Below are 22,996 nucleotides of genomic sequence, written 5' to 3' on the forward strand. Positions count from 1 at the left end.
TTTTACTTTGGAATATTTTTAGAAAAACAACATTGAGGGGCTTTAATCTAAAAATCTAAACCTGTCAAAGGTATAGATGTGATTCACTCAAAAATCATTGATAGAATTTATTTTTACCAAGTAATTCACAATATGCTATATCATGAAAATCATTTACCTAACTAACATTTAAATATTGGTTGTATATATTGGTAACATTTAAGAAATTGTCTGTGACTACAGAAGCAGATTCAACGGTGTATGAAATGAATCCTATTGATAATGTAGCATGTGCAACAACTGCCATTGCCATTGCTCCCATCTACAACGTATCTCGAACATTTAGAGCAAAATGTCCTCTTTCAATGACCACTTTTTGTATAACAGTCTCTTGTCTTTTTCTATGCACAGGCAAAAAAATCTATTTATTCCCACCTGAGTACACTTGCAGATTATTCAATAGAGATGTTTGACGTTCTTGATGAAATCAACTATCAGTCATACAATGACTTTGTCCTCAGAGTGGGTAAGTCTTTCATATGTCGCTATTCCATTTGAAGGAAAATAGTTGATTCAAGTTGATCTAATTTCAAGCAAACATATTTGCTTTGGTTTCAATTATACATATAGTTTGAATTAAAGTTACTGTTATATAAAAGATAACAAGAGCAAACAGAAAAAGAGAAAGGCCAGTTTACTGGATTGCCTTTTAAAACTAGAACGTGTCATTGTTCTTCATGAATGACCTAACTGATAAAAAGATTTTTCAGCTTTTCTCACTTACTCAGGTTCAACGTAGAGGAGACTCTTTAATTCCATGTTCCTTTCCTTTTGATGTAGGCAGTCTTGATTTGCCTCCTAGCTGCTTTTGATGTACATACTGAATTGGACCCCGGCTAGAATTCCTTGCACAGATATATAGAAAACATACTTTTTTTCTCTCGTGTTTTTATTATAAATTTAACAGACGTGAATTTATAATTACTTTGGTTCCTAATACTTCATTGAATAGTTATGTATTTTCTCAGCAGGTATTTTTCCTCTGTACAAAGATTGTAGTCTGACTGAAAATGAAATCAGCAATATCAAATTTTGTTATTGTCCTTAAATCACTGCGGTGATGGAATGAAAAGTAGTCATAGTGTAAGACCTGATGTCAAGGGGGCAGTTTATAAACCAGCTGGTAAAATATCTATATATGTTTTAATGTCTACAAAACTGGCGAATGCATTGATACCAAATTGAGTTAATGAGGAAGAAGTGTTGTGTAATTAATTGTAAATCATACTTGTTGAATTTTATCACTAGTAATGTGGATATATAACAGTTTGTTCATATGCCCTTTCACAGCAGTGGACAATGCATTACAAGTTGGTGTTTGACAACATTGAATTAAGTGATGACCCAGATACATAGATGCCAGTGATTCCTGTAATTGATACAAGCATAAACTTTTGTCATTTCCCTCTTTATTTATCCGATTTTGCTCAGAGATTATTATTCAGCTACTCATGTCTTAAAGTCATTGCAGCAAAGTCAGAGATTTGAATACATAAATTATGTATTGCTCTTTTTTTTAAATTATCTAAAATGTTTGCATTTCTGATCCTTAGACACCTGTGCCAAAAAAGAGGGCAGGCAATACCTCTGCACAACACTTTCTCCAGAAAAGCACATGCTTCTAATCCCTGTTTGTTCTTCTTTGAAAAAGGCTAACCAATCCGGGGGAAAAAAACTTCAAAGCCTACTACTTTTCTCCCTACTAAAAGAAAAATGATTAACTCTACATGTATCATTTATGAATCCATAAATCGGCAAAAATCTGCCTCTGATTTCCTACAACAAATTCACAAGAATTCAATTTTGAAACATTTATTCAGTTCCCGTTAGCCCCATCCTGGACCAAGCACACAGAAAAAGAACCAGCCCACATATTATTTTAGCAAATCAAACATCTGAAGATCCTCTTACGCTCTTGAGTGTAACAAACATCTATTTTATTATAATGTTGACTAGTCATAAGAACTAAATCCACCTTCTCCATACTGTCTACCTGGCTTTAGAGATCCATATTTATCTACCTCAGACCTGAAAAAGGATGCATTCTTTGTTTACTATTTTATAGGGTAAAAATATTAACAAACAGCTTACCCTGCCATGTCAATATGAAAATGCCAGTAGCTTGAAGACTCTATCAACAAATCAATAGACTTTTGCCCACACCGGATATTGTAAGAAGGAGGTATTTGATTTAAACCACTGAGTCCTTACACTATTCCTGTTGGAATAACCATTCTGTATAACCTTTTCTTCTATTGTAATAGGGCAGGAATTTGTTCCATTGCTATTGACGTATCCAGTGTGTATAGTTGTAGAATGCCATAGCCTTTGTTCTCCGAGATCCGAATTCAATATGAAAGACCACTTCTGCAAAAGAATCTACAAATGGATCTTTAATTGGGCAACAGTCTGCTTCAATGCACTTGCACAACAGGATGTATCATTGTTATTCTCCCTTCAATGTTTCTGTAAGCTAAATGGTGACCTAATACCATATATGGGGTTGTTTACTAGGATAAGAATGTGCTGAATGTCGGTAGGGAAGTGCATTATTAGTAGCTAGGGGTATTCACCATGAGCTCGTAATAACACGACATTTACTAAGAGGTCCAATCAGGTCTCATTAAATTAATCCTTTCTGAACCCTTGTTGGCTTGGCAATAGAGCAGTCAGGCTTAACTTAGGAGACAGGCATATGCAAAGCACTTAATATCATTAAAACAGCAAATAAGAAAAAGACACAACACAATAGAAATCCAGCACCAATGTATAGAAATAGAGAGTATTTTATCTTTAATATAACACCTAAATTACAAAAAGCCAATGTAAGGAATCAGAGGTATGAATTTGTAAAAATTAAATACAAAATGGTGCATTTGAGCACCTAAAGGCTGATGGCGTCACTTGCAGCTATCTGGTCATGCTGGACCAGAACAAAGTCACATTTTTAGGACAACCATTATGAAGCACGGGTTGGATAGGATGAGGGATAGGTCCTGGTCAAAGGTTTACCTTCGGACTTAGGGTCTGATTACGCCCCTCTCCCTTACCACAAATTTCAACCACTGCCTGCCCGCCTGATTATGACTTTCCTCGTGGTCTGGCGAGCAGTGATTTGGTGGACCTGCAGCAGTGCAGTTCTAATGCTCATTGGTGAGTCTTAGAACTGCAGCACATAGGGAGTACCAGAGCAAGTTCCTGCACGGCATGGATTCTGAAGCCCATGCCGTGCAGGAACCGGGGTGCATGCACATAGGAAGCACACCATGTGCAACCTGAATGTATTCCCAGAGGCAACAGGCGGCCCTGTAGCGCCCGCTTAGTTTTCTTACCACCATCATTTTCATGGTATGAATACTGCCATGAGGCCACTGGCATTGAGGAAACTTGTAATATGCTTGACGGTCCTGCAGTAGCACCGCCAAGCATATTGTGGCCTCAGACCACTGTGCCACTACCAGGGATCGTGTATCCCCGGTGGTTGCGGTGATCTTATGGTCTTGTGGTGGTCTGACTGCCATAGTCGTAATAAGGCAGTCTGAGCGCCGATGTAGAGGCCCCTGACCACCACCCCACCTCCACCACGGGTTAGGCTCTTTGTCTTTTTCTTGGGATTTTCTCTTGCCTCCGGGCCCCGGGCTTTTCACATCCAAAGTTTTATTTTACGACTGCGGCCTGCTGCAGTGGGATGCCTCAGTAAGCCCTTGAAAGTCTTTGTCCTCAGTGGTGTGGAGCTCTGCAGCTTCCAGATGACAAACCAGCATGGTCAAGATGATTTGCAATTTAACAACAGTGATTTGACTCTCGACATCAAGCCAGTCTCCTCCTGGAGCTTTTCTGTAAAACTTTGCAGAAAGTTTACAAACTTTGAGGTCTGGCTGTTTTTTTAGTTCCTTTAGGGGGAAAAAGTGTCCAGTAGTTCCAGCCTAGGGTTCACGGACTCTGGATTGATTCTTGGTGGCTATGACTCCATTTTTCGCAATGCACCTGCACAGTCCAGGAAAAATCCAGTTGCAATTTAGTCAGCTGGGGTGATCCTCTGTTTGGCTTTGCAGGTGACCTTTCTACAGCTCTGTTGTACTTGTTGCTGATCAGGGAAGGTACTCCTTTTCATTTGAGTCAGGCACAGTCCTTTTTCTTGTAGAGCCTTGTGAGTGTAGCAGGTGCAGTCCTTCTGAATGCAAGCCTTTTGTAGTACAGCCCAAGGGTCCAGCAGAGCGGTCCTTCTTCTTTTGTTCAAGGCAGTGTTCCGAGCAGCTCCTGCAACTCTCAATTTGTATCCTCCATACTTGGAGGGCAAGAGGGGGGCACCTCAACCAATAGGGTTAAAGTTATCTCCCTCTGCTATGAACACTTCCTAAAAGGTGTGGCACATTTTTGGACCCAGAATGCACTGTTTTCACTGAAATCAAAATCGAGAAAATCTCTCCTTGGGGTGTGTGTCTGTGTAGCCTAATCCAAAGGTGTAGCTAACAACCCACCACATTCCCATTTTAGCCCCTCTCCTAATCTAATTAGGGGGACTCCCATCTAGGTGGGGTTCCAGGAAGTGGGGGTTGGTCTGGGTTCTGTGACATCTGTTCTCCTGACTTTGAAGTCCAGCGAATCTCCTCAGCACCTTCCTCTCCCTCACTTCTCCAGGAAGCAATTCTTTTCTCACCAAATGGCTATAATGTTTGAGCCCCCGGCCTCTTTACACTTTGGCAGGGAACTGCTTTATGTAACTTCAGGATAGTAAGTTATAAAACTACTTTCCTCCAATAGGTATAATATATCTGACTTTGGCAAGTTGTTGGATTTTTTGTAACCATTATTTTGAAATTTTGAATGACATTGCAAGCTGGCTCCCAAGCAAAGATTGACTTTATTAAGTTTAATAAAGCCTTTCCATGTTAGCCTAAGGGTCTGGCAGCAATACAATGGGGAAAAACAATGCTGCCTATTTTTCCGTAACATCTTTTGTATTGTCCTGCCTTTTATAACAATGCACCCTCCCTTTGAGTCACCTAGGGATGAACTTAAAGGTGCATTATAAGATATAAAAAGGTAGTTTTGAGCTTTGGAAGTACTTTTAATTCCAAAGTCAAGTTTTGACATAGTTTTATTTTACAACTAGCTTACAAAGCAGGCCTGGCTTTAAAATGACACCAGACATCACATCAGTGCACACTTAAGTGCACTAAGTTCAATGGTGTCTCTAAACCAGCATGTCCTACCAAATACTAGGGAATTAGAGGTAAATTGTCTCAGCCAATTAGAATTATACCAATTAACATATATCGTAGGAGGACAAGGCACTGACCCTGGGACTGGTTAGCTTAGCCCAGGACACTTCTTGAGTCAGTAACCACCAGCATCAGTGAACAAATGTGGGTGATCAGGCTAAAAAGAAGGACTTTCCTACAGTGACTTAATATTGAGGTAATGGAGAATGACAGCTCGCTTCCCCCACTTGAGCTGTATCAGTTAGCTATTTATATAGCACCAATAACATTATAAATATCTCACATAAATACAAGAGCATTTTCTGTGCTTGCTTCACAGGAAGCCAACATTCATCACTTTAATTTACCACCTCATAAAACTTTACAGCTGGGTGATACCACAAGGCAGGTTCTAAACCAAAGTCCTTACCTAAATAACAGGAATATTTGATGTGCAAATATTTTTAAGGGAGTACTCAGCACAGAAAAAATCTCATCCTCCTTTATTTTTGGAAGGTCCTGAACATGTTTTACTATATTCAGTAGAAAAGCAATATAAATCGGTAACAAGAGGTGATTTCAAAGACATGAGCAGTAACAATGATTTTACTCGTTCATTCATTCCCTCATTTAATCACTCACCCTGTCACTAATTCACTCACTCGGTCATTCACTCACTCAGGTACGCACTCATTTTTGTCTTAAAATTGAATATTAATATAGATAATACTGATCATGTGAAAAAGACATACCCTCTCCTATAGAACTAGCTACAAGTCAACTGTAATTTTACTCTTAATGGCTTCAAGGTCAATATTGTCATCATGAAATTGTCCAGAATATCAGATTAACTCCTTTCTTGCAGCCATGCAAGTGGAATCTGCAATCTCTAGTTTAATTGACTATTCTCTTTGTGTGAACAAACACAACCATTCAAGGTGTTTAACCCCTTCAGTGCCACGCCCTTTCCCCACCCTGTGCCGGCCGTTGCATTAGCGGGCGGGGTTCATGACGAGATAGTCTCGTCATGGGCACAGCGCAACCGCGGCCCATGACGAGACCATCTCGTCATGGGCACTGAAGAGGTTAGACAAATTAAATTCTAATAATTAAATATAGTACATGACAAATGTATCAGCACCCTTTGATGCTGTTGACGCAAACTTCCTAAACATCCCAAGTAATAGAACAAGTACCGATGGAAGAGCACCTAGTTAGTTAACATCCTCTTTATTATCCACAATGCATTAAAATTGGAAATTCCTTATGTAATCCAACTAAAACTCCAAACAGTGTCTCTTAAGATGATTTAATGAAAGAGGGAATCTTCTTTCACTATTTGCACTAATGCGACACACTTATCTGCCAAAAAATGAATGTTAAACAGGTTTAATACCTTAACCATTAGCTCTAAAAGAAATCCATAAAAGGATGGCTTTATGAATCTTGAACTACTGAGCAGATGGATGATTGAATTTCTCTTGCTTTTCCCCTATTAAACATCAGAAATTACCCAAAGAACGGTAAATCTTGAAGACATACATTTCACTAAAACTGATGCCGTCAACAATATCCCTCAGACTCGAACTTGACAAGCTTCTCCAACTCGATCGTCCCTGTAAACAAAATGGACAGAAATACCAGGTTCCAATTGAAAATTGTTTGTATGCTGAATCCCATTCCTTCAAAAACAATACCTTAAGTTGGCCTTAGCATCAAAGGTATAGCCTATTGAAATGCTCCCCTGACTGATCTTTCCAGATCCTGTCTGAACCCCCTAAATCAGCCTAAATGCATCTCCCAACTGACACATAAACTTGCTATTGCATCTCACTCTGTGTTCAAACATTAACACAATTAACCACTTCGCTGCTAGGCCTACCCCCCATCTCCCCTCCAACAGTGCTGAGACATTTTTGGCTATTTGGCATAGTTAGCACTTAGGCCCCATACATTTTTGTCCACACAAGGGATCCATGCCAAATTTGTGTCCTTTTCTTCCAACATCCTGGGCATTGTAAAGATACCCGGGGTATGTGGATTCCCCTGAAGTGTACTGAGAAATTTGCCAAATTTTTTTTATCAAAAATGTGCTGCAGAAGAAAGTGTCTGTTTCTTTTCCCTGTAAATGGTATTAACAAGGGGCTTGTGGTGCTAAAATCACCGTCTTTCCAGCGTTCAGGAACAGGCAGACTTTTGTCAGAAAACTAAAATGTTCTACACAGTAACAGCATTTTAGTGGGACATAGCCTATTGGTCCTATTTTTTGTGCTTTCAACCTCCTTCCATGTAGTGGTAGAAATGGGTCTGAAACCAATAATCGATCCAAGAAAACTATACATTTCTAAAAACTTGATAAAATTCTAAATTTCTCAAGAGGGGATTTGTGTAGTTCTTTAAAGGTTTTCCTATAGCATAAACAGTTGAGGTAAAAACATATTGATATTGAGTTGAAAAAAACAGCCATTTGTGCCTATGTTTTCACCTGTAACTTATTATAAGTATGGCACATTTTTTAAAGGAATATAAAGTTATGTCTACTGGACCCTTCTGGTTGTGGAGATATGTAGGACTTTTAGATTCACCAAGAAGGTGAGGTACGCAGAGCCAATCCAATAACTGAGCTGAGCATTGCAATGTTTTTTTATTGTGTACCGGATATACAGCAATTCATTTGGTAAAATATAAAGACTAAAAAATTAATATCAAGGAAACATATGTATTTTCTAAAGATTAGCAATGGATTGGAGTTTAGAAGCAGTGGTTATTTGCACATCTCCACATTTGTGGGTAACTATACTAGCATGTGAATTAGAGAGCGTTTTTCAAAATGACGTCTTTTTTACACAGTGTTACATTTGGAAGGCAGCAATGCAAAGAAAGTCGCTTGGTAAAAATACTTTTTCTACTATTCTGTGTTCCCCTGAGGCTCCTGATAAAAATGGTACTTCACTTGTGTGGGTAGGCCTAGTTTCCATGACAGCAAACGTCTCAAAATGCATGGACACATCTCTGTTTTCCATAGAAAACTGACCCTTTTCTAGCAACTTGACTAGCGTGGATTTTGGACCCTAGCTCAACCAGCATCTAGTGAAACCTAGAAAACCTGTACATGTTTGGAAACTATACACCCATAGAAATCCAATATGGGGTGACTTGCGTGGCTCTTACCAGGTTCTGTCACACAGAATCCCTTGCAAACCTCAAACCTTGTAAAAAACACAAACAAACACATTTTCCGCATATTTCTGTAATGGAATTTTATTTATTCAGAAAGATTTGTATAGCGCGAACATAACCCTAGAGGTTATCAGAGCGCTTTACAGAGGGATGCAACACATATGAGAGGGGGAATGTTCTGGATCAGTGGAGACTCACAAACCTCCACCCACCCAGTATTCCCCCATGTCTGCCAATAAAAATGGTACCTAACTTGTGTGGGTAGGCCCACTGCCCTCGACAGGAAACAGTATAAAACACAACATGGACATATTACATTTTTCCTCACAAAAGGGACCCTTTTTAAAAAAAAATTGCCCAGCAGTGGATTTTGGACCCTAGCTCAGCTGGCACCTAGGGAAACCTAGCAAACCTGCAAATTATTTTAAACTAGACACCCAGGGAAATCCAGGATGGGGTAACTTGTGTGGCTCTCACCAGGTTCTCTTACCTATAAAAAGAATATCACAGAAGCAACTGCTGATGCCTATATCCCCGGTGTCGGTTCAATAGGTGTGTGGGGTCAATTGTGAAGTGACCCGGATCGTCCTATATAACAGATGTTATCGTTAGACATAACCATGGGAAATGATGGGATATCCATAGATATTGGAGAAGACGCCTCACTCACTGAATAGTGACATGCTTCATCATTGGCGTCTTTCCACACCCAGGTAAGATGGTACTACCTGGGCGGACTCAACCAAAAGATGTAATGGGAGTTCTTATATAAATTTTTCTCTGGTTATGCAGGGAACCAGTTTAATAATGAACACTAAAAATACCTCCGGGTATACCCCTATTGTGAAACTTTATTCTTGGGGTACCTGTGGTACCAATTAAAAACAATGTTATAATGGGGTTGTTTTGAAATTATTGTCTCAAATATACCCGCTTCATATGCCAACATGTTTCGGCCCGCGCATAGAGCCCACAAGGGTCTGGGGCCTTCTTCAGGGCTGTCTATTGTAGTCGATGGTTTCCCTGACTCAAGTTTGATCATGTGCTACATGCAAACCCAGATAAACAATGAGGCCTATTGCACTCACCTACAATTAGAATCCAGTAGATTTTCTGGAAGAAGAGAAATACTGTCAAAATCGTGTTGGTGCGGTGACGTCTATTCCATTATGTTTATTAGTGTCAAGTACGTATCTCTAACTTGAGAGTGACTAAATAAAAAACTCTCTACCCGTGACCAAGCGGACCTATAATTCTCACAATAGTTATCTGAGTCGTGTCGGGGGTAGTAACAATGTGATTATTTGTGCACCCCGTGTTTCATATCAAAAAGGTGGGGGCACGAGTCGGGAGAATTTTAACGGTGCACGGAGTGTGAAACCGATATCCTTTCCCACACCTACATATTCTTCTCAACAGCTGAGGCTATATTGAGCAGATAAACCTTCTCACCTACTGGTTGGTGCTAAATTGCACCATGCGGGTCACGTGAGCGTTGGAGCCGTCTTGTAGTCACACACTAGAGGTATAAGAGCATCAAGGGTACAGTCGGTGGTCGTGAGGTAACAACTACAGAAACAACACGTATTTTTACACGTATTTCTTAAACGTTCTGTGTATGAAGCTGCACCTACTTGTGATGTATCACTTATACTATGAAGGTTAAGAGCCCTTCGGTCTATGTGGTAGTGTATAACACGTTCTCAAGTGCCGGTCTCTGTTACACTCGAATCTTAACGTGGTACGAGGTTCGTTTAGTGAATGATAGAACTTATTTGCCCGTAGTACCCTGTTTGCTTAACCCGGTCCCCATCGTCAATAGGTTGGACAGGGAGCTGATGGTAGCGTGAACAAGTTAAACAATACGCATTCGTAAATCAACCATACTATATATTGTAGTGATGCTCGGAGACACCAGCACATACACTTTTCTTAAAAGAGAGCAGACATATGATCTAATCAGTTGCATCTTACTTCATCAAAGATCGGTCTCCGTAGATACACCTGTAGTGTTCACTGCCCGCCGCCGTTGGAATCTAGTATGTGCGTTGTGTTTTTAAAGTAGTTGGTAGTTTCCGTCTGTCTTCCGCGTAGCGTAAACAGCGTGTAGTGTGATTGGGTACAGACTGTCACGGGGATAGGCGGAAGGGCGTGCATACCTACAGCTACTCGGGTCTCAGTAGTGTGACGGGTCCGAGGTAGATTTTTGGGAAATGTAGGCTGTAAAGTTAGCATTAGCGTAAATGTACTTTAGTGAGAACATAACGGGGAAATTTATCCGTGTTATTTGAGGTCATGTTCACGACCACTTACAGCCAGATGCTCAGTACGGAGCTCCCGGTAGGGGATACCAATCAGTACCCGTGTCCCATCTGCTATTTTCATACGTATGTTATAATGTGCGTATGTGGGGGAAGAGAGAGAGACTGGCCATCCTTCCAATCGTTAAATGTAACTACTAGCAATGTAAGGAAGGGTAGTTCCCTGGTCGACTAAGGGTTTATCCTATGTCAGGAACCGATCTTTGGTTACCTCGATATAGTTTGCATATCATGCAGTCTGTACTTGTTCTAGACTCATGTAGCAATATCGCATCTACACCCCTGATTGAGTCTAATGATGATAAATAATATCTCTTTGTGAATCTCTATCTCCAGTGAATTATATATGTATTCAACATTTCAGAGCTTGATGATTCAGAATGGACATTAGTCAATGTTCCTAAATATCAATGAAGTTCAAGTTGTTTGTGTGGCCCTGCTCATGCTAACATGGTCCATGGAATTTCTTCATTTAATCCATTGCTGACACTTGACAACCGATAGATCCATCATTGTTCTGCTTTCAATAGTTGTTTCTCATTACATTGGTTGGGCAATCTTTCAATAATTGACCAAGTGAAATCGTTCTCACTGTGTCTCAGCGTTTGGAAATGTCGCATCATCTTAGTGACAGTTTTGCCGCATCGGAAAGTACTGCGATGTTCATTCAGTCGTGTTTTGACTTTACGTGAGGTCATACCAATATACCTTAGATTACATTTAAAGATCATGATGTATACCACATTTTGGCTATTGCAATTCGAGAACGACCTTTGTTCCCAAGGTGTTTGAAGCCCCAAGTCGATGGTTTTACTTGCTTTTGTTAGGGTGCACACATTACAGCATCCACACGGAAAGTGTCCTACAACTGCGGGTAAATCCCATAGTGTATTAGTGTTACATCTAGTTCCTGTCTTCTTTTTGGGGCGGGTGTGTACTATTGAGTCCCGTAGGGATTTGCCGCGTTTGAATGCGAAAAGGGGCTTAGGTAAATTCAGAGTTCCTGAGTTTAGGGTCTTCCAGTGTCTTGATATGATCCCCTATAGTTTGTTGGATTCAGTGCCAAACGTGGTGACGCACACTAGTCGTGTATTCTCGGGTTTGGGATGAGATTCCAGTAGAGCTTCCCTTGGGTTGTTACTTGCCCTCTTGTTAGCTTGTTTGATTAGCCGTGGTGGGTACTGCTTAGAATATAATTTCTGGGATAATTTCTTAGCGTGTACCATGTATGTGTCCTTATCTGTGCAATTCCTGCGTAGTCTCAGGAATTGTCCTACTGGTAGGTTGTCTTTTAAGGTTTTCGGATGAAAGCTATCATACCTCAATAAGTTGTTAGCATCTGTAGGTTTATAAAAAACCTCTGTTTTCAATATGCCTGTATCGGGCCAGATTTTTAGATCAAGGAAGGTAATCCAATCTCTTTTTACAGTCATAGTGAACTTGAGATATTGGTCTCTTGTATTCAACCAGTTCAGAAAGTCTTCTGCTGTTGCTTCGTTACCTTTCCATATAAGGAAAATGTCATCAATGTATCGCTTCCACACCGGCATGTTCTCAACATACGGGTTGGTGTCGGTGTAGATAAATTTGGTTTCAAAATCATGGACATATAGACATGCTATACTAGGTGCACAGGTCATGCCCATGGAAGTGCCATGAGTCTGTAAGAAAAAATCACCCTCATATTCAAAGTAGTTTTTGGTAAGTGCCAGTCTCGCACAGTCAATGATGAACTGTATGGGAGGGATGGATGTCCATTCTTCATTCCTTAACAGGGCTTCGATTACTCGTAGGGAGGCTTCTTGTGGGATGCTGGTATACAGCGCCTCCACATCTAGTGTAATCAATAAATCTGTGGATACATTGTATGGTATCAGCTGGAGATTGTTGAGAATGTCTCAGGTATCTTTCAGGTATGACGGCATCTTGTGGACAATGGGCCTTAAAAAATGGTCTATGAATTTTGACAGTGGTTCCAAAATTGAACCAATTCCGGAAACAATTGGTCTTCCCGGTGGTGGGTTCACATTCTTGTGCACTTTTGGTAGAATATAGAAATAGGGAAATTTAGGGTTGGGTTCTACCAAAAAGGCTGCTTCTGCTATCGTGATCCACCCCTCTTCAGCCGCTGTCTTGATCATTGTTGATATATTCAATTTAAGGTCTCCTGTGGGATCTCTCTGCAATCGTTTATAATTGCGTTGATCATCCAGTAGTTTTCTGCATTCTTGCTGGTACATTTCCAAAGGAATCACGACTGTGGCGCCCCCCTTATCCGCAGGTTTGATGACGATATCGTTCATGCAATCGATATTTTTGATTGCTTCTCGTTCACTCGAGGTCAGGTTATTGAAGACTTTCTGTGCATTTGTTTTCATTTTGTCCACTTCTAGGGTGACTGCCTTCTCAAAGGCGAGAAGGGCAGGTGGCATAGTGTGATTGGGTGGAATGAACCGAGATTTTCTTCTGAGGCCGGTGTTTTTATTCTAAGTTAGTTCTTGTGTGTTGTCTGCATCTGCAAAAAATACTGATAATCTCAGTTTACGGAAGAATTCTGACAATTCAATCCTTAGATTGAATAAATTGGTCCTGGCCATAGGTACAAAGCCTAGTCCCTTGTTTAGAACCTTCTGTTGTACCGGGGAGAGCGTTTTTGAACTGAGGTTCAGTATTCCTGTAGGTTCCTGCTCGTGCTGGGTCTCGCTTCTGATATTGTCTGTTCTTCTTGGTTTTCTCTCCAGTGAACTCTGGGGCCTCGCCGATTGTTTCCCCCTCCTCTGGTTGGGCCTCTCCCTAAAAAAGAAGGTTGGAATGGTGGCCATTGATATCCAAATTGAGGAGGTGGGAATGGTGGTTGCATGTAAGGTCCCCATCCGAAAGGTTGTTGTGGATATGAGCCCATATTCTGGTAGTTGCCTCTGTTTCTCCTGGAGCGGCCACCCCTCCTTTTAGTGTTGTTCCAACTCTGGTTTTCCCCTCAGAGGAGGAATCGCTTGAGGTTCTGGTTGAGCCTGCACTGTCGGTATCGGAGAAATCTGATTTGTCTTTCTCCGTTGGATTGTAATCAGCTTTTGAATAAGGGAAGACATTTTCATACTTGAATCGTTTGAGATCTTTTTGAAATTTAGTGATTTTTGCCTGTGTCAAGTATTCTTTATATTCATTGATGGTCTTGTTGTTTTCTTCCAATTTCTTTTTAAAAGCACTAATGGTGATAAGGGTTTTTAATCCATTTTCCAGTGTCTTGATTTCTACTAGGAGGGCATCCGACAGTCTCCTAGCTGTTTTTATAATTAAGACTAACCAGTCTCGAGTGCATTTCCATGCAATGAGGGACCAGCTATGTCAAAATTCGGGGTCATTCAAAAAGATTCTGGGGGCGTTGGTGACGATTAAGCCGTGGGGGGCGATATTCCCCCGAAGGTATTCGGTCATGATCGCCCCATTCAGAAGTGTTTTTAGTTGTGTTCTTTTTAATTCTGTAAGAGACTCCCAATCGCCGCTGTTTTGGGTAATTTGGGTCAATGTAGTGTCTGAAATCAGAGGAGGTAGGGATAAAATGGATGAAATTTCATCCTCGCCATATGCTAACCCTTCTGCCATACTGAGTGACAGCGGGAACAGATCTTAGACGAGTATATTCCGGGATGTCCCAAAAGGAGAGTGATAGTAGGATAGGTCAATTGGGTGAGAGTTGAAGAGAAGGACAATTTTTGTCTCTTATCCTAGGTGTCTTATTTGACCCTAGATTCTTATAGACTCTCGAGGCTATGGAGGCCCCTCTATATCTTGTAACACTTAAGAGAGTGAGAGAAGCAAGGCAGTTGCACTCTCCCATCAATAGAATATCACAGAAGCAACTGCTGATGCCTATATCCCCGGTGTCGGTTCAATAGGTGTGTGGGGTCAATTGTGAATTGACCCAGATCGTCCTATATAACAGATGTTATCGTTAGACATAACCATGGGAAATGATGGGATATCCATAGATATTGGAGAAGACGCCTCACTCACTGAATAGTGACATGCTTCATCATTGGCGTCTTTCCCCACCCAGGTAAGATGGTACTACCTGGGCGGACTCAACCAAAAGATGTAATGGGAGTTCTTATATAAATTTTTCTCTGGTTATGCAGGGAACCAGTTTAAAAATGAATACTAAAAATACCTCCGGGTATACCCCTATTGTGAAACTTTATTCTTGGGGTACCTGGGGTACCAATTAAAAAACAATGTTACAATGGGGTTGTTTTGAAATTATTGTCTCAAATATACCCGCTTCATATGCCAACATGTTTCGGCCCGCGCATAGAGCCCACAAGGGTCTGGGGCCTTCTTCAGGGCTGTCTATTGTAGTCGATGGTTTCCCTGACTCAAGTTTGATCATGTGCTACATGCAAACCCAGATAAACAATGAGGCCTATTGCACTCACCTACAATTAGAATCCAGTAGATTTTCTGGAAGAAGAGAAATACTGTCAAAATCGTGTTGGAACTCTGTGGAACTCACACCCATAGTGACATGTATAATTCAACTCTATGTGGATATCTCACTCCACCCGTGGTTGGTGCGGTGACGTCTATTCCATTATGTTTATTAGTGTCAAGTACGTATCTCTAACTTGAGAGTGACTAAATAAAAAACTCTCTACCCGTGACCAAGCGGACCTATAACTCTCACAATAGTTATCTGAGTCGTGTCGGGGGTAGTAACAATGTGATTATTTGTGCACCCCGTGTTTCATATCAAAAAGGTGGGGGCACGAGTCGGGAGAATTTTAACGGTGCACGGAGTGTGAAACCGATATCCTTTCCCACACCTACATATTCTTATCAACAGATGAGGCTATATTGAGCAGATAAACCTTCTCACCTACTGGTTGGTGCTAAATTGCACCATGCGGGTCACGTGAGCGTTGGAGCCGTCTTGTAGTCACACACTAGAGGTATAAGACAAAGCATCAAGGGTACAGTCGGTGGTCGTGAGGTAACAACTACAGAAACAACACATATTTTTACACGTATTTCTTAAACGTTCTGTGTATGAAGCTGCACCTGCTTGTGATGTATCACTTATACTATGAAGGTTAAGAGCCCTTCGGTCTATGTGGTAGTGTATAACACGTTCTCAAGTGCCAGTCTCTGTTACACTCGAATCTTAACGTGGTACGAGGTCCGTTTAGTGAATGATAGAACTTATTTGCCCGTAGTACCCTGTTTGCTTAACCCGGTCCCCATCGTCAATAGTTTGGACAGGGAGCTGATGGTAGCGTGAACAAGTTAAACAATACGCGTTCGTAAATCAACCATACTATATATTGTAGTGATGCTCGGAGACACCAGCACATACATTTTTCTTAAAAGAGAGCAGACATACGATCTAATCAGTTGCATCTTACTTCGTCAAAGATCGGTCTCCGTAGATACACCTGTAGTGTTCACTGCCCGCCGCAGTTGGAATCTAGTATGTGCGTTGTGTTTTTAAAGTAGTTGGTAGTTTCCATCTGACTTCCGCGTAGCGTAAACAGCGTGTAGTGTGATTGGGTACAGACTGTCACGGGGATAGGCGGAAGGGCGTGCATACCTACAGCTACTCGGATCTCAGTAGTGTGACGTGTCCGAGGTGGATTTTTGGGAAATGTAGGCTGTAAAGTTAGCATTAGCGTAAATGTACTTTAGTGAGAACATAACGGGGAAATTTATCCGCGTTATTTGAGGTCATGTTCACGACCACTTACAGCCAGATGCTCAGTACGGAGCTCCCGGTAGGGGATACCAATCAGTACCCGTGTCCCATCTGCTATTTGCATACGTATGTTATAATGTGCGTATGTGGGGGAAGAGAGAGAGACTGGCCATCCTTCCAATCGTTAAATGTAACTACTAGCAATGTAAACCTATGCAAACCTCAAACTTTGTAAAAAAAAAAAAAAACAAGTTTCCTCACATTTCTGTGATGAACAGTTCTGGAATCTGCAGGGAGCCACAAACTTCCACCCACAAAGCATTTCCCTGAGGCTCCTGATAAAAATGGTACCTCACTTGTGTGGGTAGGACTAGTGCCCGCAACAGGAAATGGCCCAAAACGCAACATGGACACATCACATTTTTCCATTGAAAACTGACCCTAACTCAGCTGGCACCTATGAAAACCTAGAAAACCTGTAGATTTTTAGAAACTAGACAACCAGGGGAATCCAGAATCGAGTGACTTGTATGGCTGTCATCAGGTTCTGTTACCCAGAAACCCTTTGCAAACCTCAAACCCTGTAAAACAAAAACAAATTTCCCTCGCATTTCTGTGCTGGAAAGTTCTGAAATCTGTGGGTAGCCACAAACTTCCACACACAAAGCATGTCCCCTAAGCTTCCTGATAACGATGATACCTCACTTGAGTGGGTTGGCCTAGTGGTCATGACAGGAAAATGCCCCAAAATGCAACGTGGACACATCACATTTCTCCAGTGACCTTTTTTGCAATGTGCCTCACTGTGAATTTTAGACCCTAGTTCAGCCAGCACCTAGGAAAACATAGCAAAACTGTACAGTTTTGAAAACTAGATACCCAGGGAAATCCAGGATGGGGTGATGTGGGTGGTTCTCACCAGGTTTATTTTCCTGGAATCCTTTGCGAACCTCAAACCTGGTAAAAACAACACATGTCCCTAACATTTCTGTGATGAAAAGTTCTGGAATCTGTGAGGACCCACAAACTTTAACCCACCCAGCATAAACATTAAGTCTCCTGATAAAAATGGTAATTCACTAGTGTCCAGGGCCAAAAACACAGGTGACCCCCTTGCAAAACCAGGTCGTTTTGTGAAAGAAAATGTTGATGCTTCCACAATACATTTTGTCCCCTTCCCTGGGGCAGGCAATTGGCCCACCAACACAAGTGAGGTAGCATTGTGTTCAGGAGACAGCGAGGAACGCTGGGTAGAAGGAAATTTATGATGGCCAGGTAGTCCCACAGATTTCTCACACAGAAATATGAGGAAAATGTGTTTTTTTACCTAAATTTGAGGATTGCAGGGGAGTCTGAGTAAAAATAGTTGGGGGATCCATGCAAGCCACACCTCCCTGAACTCCCCGTGGTGTCTAGTTTTCACAAATGTCTGGGTTTGGTAAGTTTTCCTAGATGACTGCTGAGCCCGGGACCAAAAACACAGGAGCCCCCTTCTCAAAACAGGTTGTTTTGTGATAGATGGACGGTACCTGGATTTTTGTTCCCCGGATTGGTGGCCATCGGGGTAAACCTACCAAACCCAGACATTTCTGAAAACTAGGCACCTGGGGGAGTCCAGGGAGGTAAGGCTTGCGTGGATCCCCCCGATATTTTCCTACCCACAATTCTGGGCAGCCCTCACCCCTACACTAACAAAAACAATAATCCCTGCTGCCTAGTGTGTGTATATATATATATATATATATATATATATATATATATATAATCCAAATCTTATATTCCGATAGATTCCAGGAATGAGAAGACAGCACACCAGGAAACCGCACAAACACTTTATTGTGCGCTAGCTTTAGAAGGACGACGCGTTTCGGCGTTTGCCTTTGTCAAGTTACTTCCTGCAAGCCAATCAACCATAGAAATACACTTGCATCGTTCATAAACATAGAGAACATACTTCAAGAATGCGTTATCTAGCAACCGCTATATCAGAATAAATTCATTATTGTCATGCTAATAATTCGAGCATAAAGGTAAATACAGTTACATAAATGAAAAGGCGATTCCCTTGAAAAAGCATGCTGTTTCAAATAACTCAGAATGTTATAAGGAGGCTATGTACGAAATGTTCGGAAACAATAAAGTTTAAAAGTAAAGTGAATGCAGATATTCACTGCCCATTACGAACGTTATAATTCATATGCCTCTCTGTGTGATAGCGTGCTTCAAGTGCATACAGATGAATCAATGTGGGCTACCTCAGTCATGTAAATGGTAGTAATCGCTTCAACTACCCTGAATGATACATGCTACAAACACTGAGAGCTAACAAGTGCATGTTATGAGGAGGCTATGTACGAAATGTTCGGAAACAATAAAGTTTGAAAGTAAAATGAACGCAGGTATTCACTACCCATTACGAACGTTATAATTCATATAACTCTCTGTGTGATAGCGTGCTAAAGTGCATACAAATAAATCAGTGTGGGCTACATCAGTCATGTAAATGGTAGTAATCGCTCCAACTACCCTGAATGATACACGCTGCAAACACTGAGAGCTAACAAGTTCATAGTTACAACATAAGATTTAAAAAATGAAAAGCGGCATGCTACCCAAAATTCATGTTAATGAAATATAATGTAAAAGGAAATGTTACGCATACTGAGAATGGGATTGATATCTCATCTGTGATAATGACTGTCCAATAATGGCCCCATGGAACAATTACGATTGCTGAGCGCCATTGCGCTTATCAAAGCAAAAGGTTAATTGAATATAGGCACAAATAGCCATATGCATAGTCTCAACGGTATCATTGCATTAGTATACATCTGGGACCTGAGATCACAATATGGAACAATTAAGATTGCTGAGCGCCATTGCGCTTATCAAAGCAAAAGGTTAATTGAATATAGGCACAAATAGCCATATACATAGTCTCAACGGTATCATTGCATTAGTATACGTCTGGGACCTGAGATCACAATATGGACAAATGATACTGGATATGTCAATAATTCTCAAAAGATAAGTACTGTACTCTCTTATTATCAATCTAGTTGTGTGACTGGCAAATTCGGAAGTATCCTACTGTTAAGAGCTAGACATGGGGGAGTGATAGGATGGTGATATATATAAAGAGAATAAGTGATAGAGGAAGGGTAATGAGGGGTACATGGATGGGAAAACCCAGGAGGGGTTCCAATAAGAGCAGCCACAAGTGTGGCTTGCAGGAAGTAACTTGACAAAGGCAAACGCCGAAACGCGTCGTCCTTCTAAAGCTAGCGCACAATAAAGTGTTTGTGCGGTTTCCTGGTGTGCTGTCTTCTCATTCCTGGAATCTATCGGAATATAAGATTTGGATTATATTACAGTGGCTGCTGCCGCCACTGACAGCACCAACGTTGCAGGCCTGGGGGCTGCTCTTGCAGCAAGCTACGGACATATATATATATATATATATATATATATATATATATTTATTTATTTATATATATATATTTATATATATATATATATTTATATATATATATATATTACCTACTGGCGGTCGCCAGTAGGTAGTTATAGTTAGGACCACGTTTCCATAGGAAATCCGCAACATTCTATTTTGAATAACTTTGGCGCCGGTTGACGAATCCTCACAAATTTTTCGAAATAGGTGGGGCGACACGCTCCGCTCCTACCCTGAAAGTCTCGGGGGGATTTGTCAAGCGGGGGCTGAGATAAAAGGGGGGTCCCAAAACGCGTTTTTCCCATGCATTTTTCCATAGGACCTTTAGACACAGCTCCAGCCCGAACGGCTGAACAGAATTTCTTGAAATTTGGCAGAGAGGTAGTCCTCAGGTCAAGGAAGTGGCTTTTGTAGGTTTGGTGTAAATCTGTTCAGTAGATTCTGAGAAAATAGCCTTTAAATCAATATATATATCTGAGCCAGCTTACGGTGCGCTTACCGTACGCTTACCGTACGCGTACGGTGGTGTGCGCGAGCGCGATTCTGATTGGCCCTTAGATCTTAGTAAACATTCGAATCGGTCGAAACCAGGAAGCGGCAGCCGCCATTTTCTCTCTCGCACTCTGAGGGGGGAGCTGATAAACAAATGCCAAAAACATATAAAGGGGCTGTTTAGACAGCGCCCATGCACATAACCATGTTAGTTGAGTCTTCACAGATCCCTTAAGGCAAAAAACGGTAATTTTTTATTTTTCGAAAATTTCGCCGATTACGCTTACCGTACGCGTACGGTAAAAAATTATTAAAACAAAAAAAAAACACTCTCTACACCCCGTGTGCAAATGGTGACCGAAGGCCACCATTTGTGCATGGCATATAAGAGCACAGCATTTCCCCAAAAAATTTCAACAGATTACCTATCACAAGGAAGCGCATAATATGTCCTCCATGTGCGCACGGTGCGCGAAGCGCATCGTGCGTACATGGCCCATCTAGTGTAACGTGGGCACGCGGTGCGCATAGCGCACCGCGTGCCCACCGTGCGTGCACGGCACTAACTGCGTAAAGTGGGCGCGCGGTGCTCGAAGCGCACCGCGTGCTCACTGTGCGCGCACGGTGCGCGAAGCGCACCGTGCGCGCACGGAACGAACTGCGTTAAGTGGGCGCGCACGCCACGAATGGCGTAAAGTAACTTAGCATTTAAAAAACCGTACAAATTCACTGAAAAAACCATAGGTTTCACACACGTTATAGTTAGGAATTAGCATTTAAAAAACCTTGCAAATTCACTGAAAAAACCATAGGTTTCACACATGTTATAGTTAGCGGAAATTTTACTGATAAAAAACCAATGAAATTCCCCCGTTATAGTTAGTGCAGGAAACTATAACTCACGCGACCGCAATCTTCTGCTGATGACATATGTGTCTTTATGAAAAAAAAATATTTGTAATATATGTATAGCTAAAAATTTATGGAAGAAGACATGGGCAAATAAGTGTCTAAATACAGTATTAGCATCAGCAGAGGATTGCGGTCGCGTGAGTTATAGTTTCCTGCACTAACTATAACGGGGGAATTTCATTGGTTTTTTATCAGTAAAATTTCCGCTAACTATAACATGTGTGAAACCTATGGTTTTTTCAGTGAATTTGCAAGGTTTTTTAAATGCTAATTCCTAACTATAACGTGTGTGAAACCTATGGTTTTTTCAGTGAATATATATATATACACACACACACACAAATAAATCCCTGGATCCTAGTGGGCTTTTTCCCCCCTGGGAAGGAGGGAGGAGCAAAAGCCCTTGACCATGGGGCCGCTCCCTCTTTGTTGGTGTATAATATTGGCTCTTTTGGCAACCCCCAATCAGGGATCAACAAGGGAAAGGTACCATTGAAATGGGGAGACTCTCCCTTTTCGAATGATAACTCTGTAGTCTGCCTAGGTGTTTCAGGGGCTGAGATAACCCCGCGAGGATGTAGACAGTAAAAGTGAAAAGAACTGATTTGCTCATTTCACTTTAATTTTCAAAGTGATGACATCAGCGCGCCAAGCGCACTGATCATCATTACAATGAAATAAAAAGTGCCTCGGGAGGTTGGAGAAGCTCTTCCCCAGCTCCTGAGGCTGAAAAGCAAAAAGGGTAATCCTTCTGCTCTTTACTGGAGAGGGATTTCTGGGTGGTGTGCAGATATTGGAATGGTCCTGTCCCAGTCACACGACCTCTGTGACTGAGCACAGAATTATTCCATTCTCAACACCGAGTTAAAACATAATTCAATTCATTATAACTAATTAACCAACTCAAATACTTGGTGGTGGGGACAGAGTCACCATTGTTGATTGTAACTGTCTCAGTTCTGTATCAAAATATCTTCATAAAGATTTCCATTGCTGATGTGGTGATTGTCGCCTGATCCTCCTTGGTTCTCGTCTTTTGTTAAGCTTTACTGCTCTCTGCTACAGTCTATGAGATTAGAAGTTGGCTTACATGGTTCACTCTGTACATTGGCTATCATTGTGACTTCCCTGTGTTTGTATACCATTTGAGATGACAAACAATCACCTCGTCCTTGAATGAAATCCCAGATTTTTGAGATGCCGGGTATAAATGTAGGAAAATATATTCATATTGGCTTCAAAGAAAGGGGCCTGGGACTTTATGTTATGTCATGTTTGTACTGCTAAAATAATCTTTAGACAATATACCCTAAATTTTAGATTTCAGCTGCACTATCTGGGCAATACATTTTCCCCTATTCCAATATGGCTGCCAAATTGAAGTCCTTTTTCTATTGTCATATCCCGATCTGGTTTTCATGGTGTTCCACCGCCAGATAGGTATGATGACACTCCCTCCAGTTCCTCCCCATGAAAGTTTTTGACCATCTTAGTTAATGCATTTTTATGTAGCGCAAACATTACCTGAAGCTGTCAGAGAGCTTTACAAAAGGACCAGTTACATTACATAAGGACTTCAGAGTATATGAGTTACATATAAAATACAGACAGAAAATTTCTAAATTCACATAAGAATGGTAGTAAGTGCAAAAGTCTACTACAGATACTAGCAGTTAGAGTTACATATCTAAAAGTTGCAAACTATCTC

The 22,996-nt window shown here is 41.2% G+C and overlaps 1 protein-coding gene across 1 annotated transcript in view; it reads left to right on the forward strand.

The window, feature by feature from the left end:
- ADCY1 (adenylate cyclase 1) overlaps nucleotides 1-22,996 on the forward strand; it is a 1,095,828-nt gene that overhangs the window by 1,034,048 nt on the left and 38,784 nt on the right. Inside the window, exon 19 of the mRNA XM_085606626.1 lies at nucleotides 391-505. Coding sequence (XP_085462752.1) covers nucleotides 391-505 — 115 coding nt within the window. The remainder of the gene's footprint in view (nucleotides 1-390; nucleotides 506-22,996) is intronic.

The sequence above is a fragment of the Triturus cristatus genome, chromosome 5_2 (genome assembly GCF_964204655.1).
Source record: "Triturus cristatus chromosome 5_2, aTriCri1.1, whole genome shotgun sequence".
Taxonomy (NCBI): domain Eukaryota; kingdom Metazoa; phylum Chordata; class Amphibia; order Caudata; family Salamandridae; genus Triturus; species Triturus cristatus.